The 5,243-nt window shown below is 44.7% G+C and overlaps 1 protein-coding gene across 1 annotated transcript; it reads right to left on the bottom strand.

Annotated features, from left to right (window-relative positions):
• Nucleotides 1–2,602: 2,602 nt before the first annotated feature.
• LOC127321049 (cytochrome c oxidase subunit 2) lies at nucleotides 2,603–4,668 on the bottom strand. The gene is made up of 2 exons (XM_051350095.1): nucleotides 4,281–4,668; nucleotides 2,603–2,997 (listed from the first exon to the last, which is right to left on the bottom strand). The coding sequence occupies exons 1-2, from the start codon at nucleotides 4,666–4,668 to the stop codon at nucleotides 2,603–2,605; spliced, it is 783 nt and encodes a 260-aa protein (XP_051206055.1).
• Nucleotides 4,669–5,243: the final 575 nt, after the last annotated feature.

Here is a 5,243-nt window from a genome sequence, read left to right as displayed (position 1 = left end):
AGATCTTTAGATAGACATAATTCGTCGTACATGCTTAGCCATCTCGCCCGAGGGACCCTTCTCCATAGTACCGGCATTTCTAGTTTCGGCTAACCAAGGCACGAAAGGAAGCACTCTCGATCGAGACCTAAAAGCACACCCTCGAACTGGCATTCGAGATACCCAAAGAAAAGGAAGTTTTGTTTAATACAAGAGCTCCTGCCTTTCACTTTCATAGGAACCCAGTCTTGTTTGAGTCAATCTTATTGATGGTTAGAAGCAGAGTTCACGCTTTGCTCTAAACTGAGGTCTAGCCAGTAGATAGTAGAGAGGAGGGCTAAATCCAGGTTAATGTCCCGTCGCTCAATCCATCTATTTTTCTTTCGCGCTAGTGAACTCTGGCAGTTGGAGGAGGGAAAGGAGCATACTTTTCTGACGCAAATAGAAAGTGCGAACAAAGTAGTCAACTTACTGAATCACCAGTGCTCTCATCTTTTTCTTTTGAAGTGTTCTCATCTTTGTTCTTCAAAAATAAGGGAGGAAAGGAAGGTGCGTGCCTCAACAGCAAACGAAAGTATAATGAAAAACGGAATGACACACGTAAATATATGACTAAATACAATTGCAATTTGTTCACTAAGTTGTAGCATAGTAATCATAATGAATCTTATAACTAAACCAAATAAATACAAACTATCTTTCATTTTCTTTTGACTTTTGCGCTAAGGATAAGGGAACTGAGAAAAAAGAGCTAGCTTGGCTGGTACATCAGGCATATGACATATTTCTTGTTCGGTGTGGTACACATATCTGTCAATGTCAATCAAGTAAGAAAATGCATTCCCATTGTCTGAGGAAAAGGTGAAGAATTGCAATTTATTGAGTTTGTAAGGCCCGTTGATGTCCCCGAGAAAGGTATAAATAGGGCTATAAGTAGGCTGTTTGCTATTGCAATAAGCGCTGCTCGCCTTTCCTTTTGACGGCTTGGCTTCCTATTGCTCCTATGTAGTGGTCGGCCTTAAAAGGAGTCTTCCTACCATACCATCATGCATGCCTATGTTATAGTGCGTTAAGCTTCGCCAGAAGCAAGCAAGATGATGAAGCGAAGCTTCGTAGACAAGGCTCGTTCCGTGCTTGACTTACGAGCTCGTGTAGTAAGGCCTTGTCCTACTACGATAAGGGCTTATGCACTCCACTCGTAAACAAGCGTTAGAGCTTTTTGAGCGAGCGAGTGATACGTCTCCAACGTATCTATAATTTCTGATGTTCCATGCTTATATTATACCAATTGCTACATGTTTTATATACACTTTATATCATTTTTATGCATTTTTCGGGACTAACCTATTAACAAGATGCCGAAGTGCCAGTTCCTGTTTTCTGCTGTTTTTGGTTCCAGAAAATTACTTCTGCGAATATTCTTGGAACTGCGCGAAACAAAAGGCCACGTCCCTATTTTTCCAGAAGCTTCACAGAGTCCGAAGGAGAGACAAAGGGGGGCCACGAGCTGGCCACCTCATAGGGGGCGCGACCCCACCTTCTGTCGCGCCGCCAGGTGGGTTGGGCCCCTCGGGACTCCACCGACGCCGCCCCTTTGCCTATATATTGCCCCAGACGCGAAAACCCTAAATAATCCATTCATATTCCACGAAGAGTTCCGTAGCGCCGCCGCCATCGACGCCAAGTTTCGGGGGACAGAATCTCTGTTCCGGCAAGCCGCCGGGACGGGGAATTGCCCCCGGAATCCATCTCCATCGACTCCATCGCCAGCTTCATCGCCGTTGCTACCTCCCATGATGAGGAGGGAGTAGTTCTCCCCCGAGGCTGAGGGCTCTACCGGTAGCTATGTGGTTCATCTCTCTCTCCCATGGTGTGATCTTTATGTGATCATGAGCTTTGTAATCTAGTTGAATATGTAGATGTTACTCTTGTCTATTATGCACTCTAGAGGTTACTTTAATATGAACTCCGGAGTCACTCTCCACGGTGTGATGGTGACAGTGTGTGCATCGTGTGTGATTCCTTTATGACGTTGTGGAGCTTGTTTACTCCAGCTTGAGGTGTGCTTTTGCAGCCCTACACAATGAATGGTGTTTGTTATCCAACAAGAGAGTGTTTGAGAGTAGCATTTATTTATTCAATTATGTGATCATTGTTGAGAGTGTCCACTAGTGAAAGTATGATCCCTAGGCCTTGTTTCTAAGCATTGAAACACCGTTTCCAACAAGTTCTGCTACATGTTCGCTTGCTGCCATTTTTATTTCAGATTGCAATTACTACTTATAATCATCCATATTACTTGTATTTCACTATCTCTTTGCCGAACTAGTGCACCTATACATCTAACAAGTGTATTAGGTGTGTTGGGGACACAAGAAACTTCTTCTATCTTAATTGCAGGGTTGCTTGAGAGGGATATCTTTGACCTCTACCTCCCTGAGTTCGATAAACCTTGGGTGATTCACTTAAGGGAAACTTGCTGCTGTTCTACAAACCTCTGCTCTTGGAGGCCCAACACTGTCTACAAGAATAAAAGCACACGTAGACATCAGCGAGCGAAGCCTTCCTGGAGCTTCGCCATTCCCTCACCCGAGAATTGCATTTCCGCTTCAGCTTCCCCGGTTTAGTTAGTTTGGAGGATTAATTGATTGGATACCCAATCCGCATAATCTTTCAAAGTCACTACTTCTACGACGATTGGCGTAAAGGCATTATTAGTTCCACGAATCTCACTGCACTGACCATAGTAAACTCCTTCTCGTTGTACCGAGATGGAGGTAAGATTTGAACGACCAGGTACATCATCACATTTGACACCTGAGGAAGGTACAGCCCAACTATGAGGTACATCAGCGGGTGTTACAATCATACGTAGATGAGTTTTGGCGGGTACAACCACTCTATTGTCAACTTCTAATAAATGTGATTGACCCAATTCTAGATCATCTTCTGGAATCGTATAACTGTCAAAAGTAAGTGACTGTTCATCGGAACTGTTATAGTCCGAATACTCATAAGGTTGGGTCGACGCCCGCCTCCCCCCAAACTTGACTTGCAAGTTTCCCCGCAAAAAGCTCTCCACGCCTACTCTTATTTATAAAGAGCACTATTCTTCTTTAGTTAGGTAGTTCTCCCCCCTCTATGAGACCGTAAGACCCCGGTGGAATCGAAGGCCCGCTTACTAATAGGCAAGAGGGGACCCTTTCTCGCCCAGCACTACCTACATCATTGAAGCTGGAACCGAGGAAGACAATGTTCAACACACATGAGACAAAATGAAGGTATGGGACGGCCAGTTCACCACGGAAAGCGAATTCGATCCTTTAGTTTTGTAGTAGTAGTCTTCTTTGTTCTAAAAATGCGCAGTGGAAAGGGATGCTAGTCGGCTTTGGCGAAGTTGTAGGCCCCAATAGATCAGATCAAGAGTGATTCCTCACCTATCCTGCCAAGGGCAAGTTGAAGGCTCGAGTATAGATTCCCTATGCTCATGTGAACGGCCGGCCTGTAGATCTAAAAGGATCCATAGGCCTGACCGGAAAGTATGTTTGTCCATAAAAAAAACTAGTTCATGAGACCTCGAATTCCCACGCTCCAGCCTGCATTATGCCAGCAGGTCCCACCCCCAATTTATTGAGTCACCCTTATCTCAAAAAAAGGATGGAGTCTATCTAGATCATAGGATCACTGTATTCAGAGGTCAATTCTCTTTGTTTGACCTCCCACCGTTCACGACATCCCTTGCTTCTCGCAAGAATTGCTCCTCGGTGGAGGAGTAGAAGCGTTGGTCCCCTTCGGTCAAGTGCTTGTGCATGCTCTTACCTACCGTAGGACCTCCATCCCCGAAGCGAAGAAGGAGGAGCAGGAACAACAGGTTGTCCTCTCTTGGCCCAGTAGTTCTGCAACTACTACCGTGGTTGTTGCCAACGGGGATCCCCCATTCCGAAAGGTAACTGGACCGACCCTTAGGTCCAAAGTTGTATGCCACTGCTGTGGTGCCGATAGATTCACTACTAAAGCCCCGTTATCGGACATTGCAGGCTTAGCATCTATTTTTCGTATATCGCTCCACCACACCGAGAAGAGTTATGTGTACCTCCACCAATAACAAGAATGAAACCATAGGATCCTATGCTGGGAGCATTTCGGGGTATAGGTTTAACCACCTCAACTCCCCGTTTCTGGCATGCTATAGTTCTTTTAGTCTCTCGACGACGGGAATGGGAGATGACCGGTAAGCCAGATGCTTCGCGAACCACCGGTACATTTCGTTTCACTTAAATCACCCTCGTTAAGAGGCGCACTCCGATACCATTGATGTCCAATAGCTTTTATAGTAATGGCTGGATCTACTAATACCCCGTCCATTGAATATAACAGAGCAAACGATGGTATAGCAATGAACAAAAGAATGACACTTGGAAATATGGTCCGAATAATTTCGATAGTAGTTCCATGAACAATCCTTTGCGGGATTGGATTAGTTTGCTCGTTGAAATGCCATAAAGCGTGAACCAACATCCGTGATACGAAAACCAAAATAAGAATGAGGAAGAAAAAGATATCGTGATGTAAGTCAATGATTCCTTGCATCATAGGTGTTGCTGTGTCTTGAGATCCTAATTTCCATGGTTCCGCAGCATCACAAAGAGCGATTCTGAGGAATCGACATTCTAATGAATGAAGAATCATTGGAATTTCCCATCTTTTTCAGCTCTGCTCCCGAGGAGACTGGTCTTGATGTCGGCGTTGGTTTTTCCAACGAAAAACAAGAACATTCTTTCACGAACTTCCATGACAAAATGCTAGTTGCCTTGTAACGCATACACTGGAGGTCCCATCGACGAAGGCCACTATACGCATTTTTTGAGGAGCAACTTGAGACTTTCTTTTGATTTCCGAACTCAGTAGAGGCATGCCACGAAGGGTGGTCAATAACCCCTTTAGGTGACGCATCGAACCGGCCCTTATCTGATCAAACAGTCGATCCAGTAGACCCGTGGTCACAGTCTGTAGTATTACCAACTCGCGCCACCTGTTTAACAAATTTATCTACGCTTTTATTGAGGAATGGCAGTATCCGCATCCGCATTGGCTTCTATTGAATAATTGGATTGTACATCGGCACATCTTATTGATTTTGATACAACGGATAATGAAAATCGAAGCTATTTTATGTCTGACTCAGGCCTATGACCGATCGATTAGTGATTCACATAGATACAAGGTAGTTTGGTGGCTCCAGATCCAAGTAAAAGGGACTATGT

This window comes from Lolium perenne, unplaced genomic scaffold (assembly GCF_019359855.2).
Source record: "Lolium perenne isolate Kyuss_39 unplaced genomic scaffold, Kyuss_2.0 unplaced18, whole genome shotgun sequence".
Taxonomy (NCBI): domain Eukaryota; kingdom Viridiplantae; phylum Streptophyta; class Magnoliopsida; order Poales; family Poaceae; genus Lolium; species Lolium perenne.
The sequence above is the reverse complement of the archived record's forward strand: the minus strand, read 5'-3'. Positions and strand labels throughout refer to the sequence as shown.

What these genes read in the sequence shown, in the direction of transcription:
- LOC127321049 (XM_051350095.1), bottom strand. Translation starts at nt 4,668, where the DNA reads ATGATTCTTCATTCATTAGAATGTCGATTCCTCAGAATCGCTCTTTGT. An exon ending in TGGACATCAATGGTATCGGA is followed by an intron (nt 2,998 to 4,280) that starts GTGCGCCTCTTA and finishes CGTCGACCCAAC; the next exon opens with CTTATGAGTATTCGGACTAT.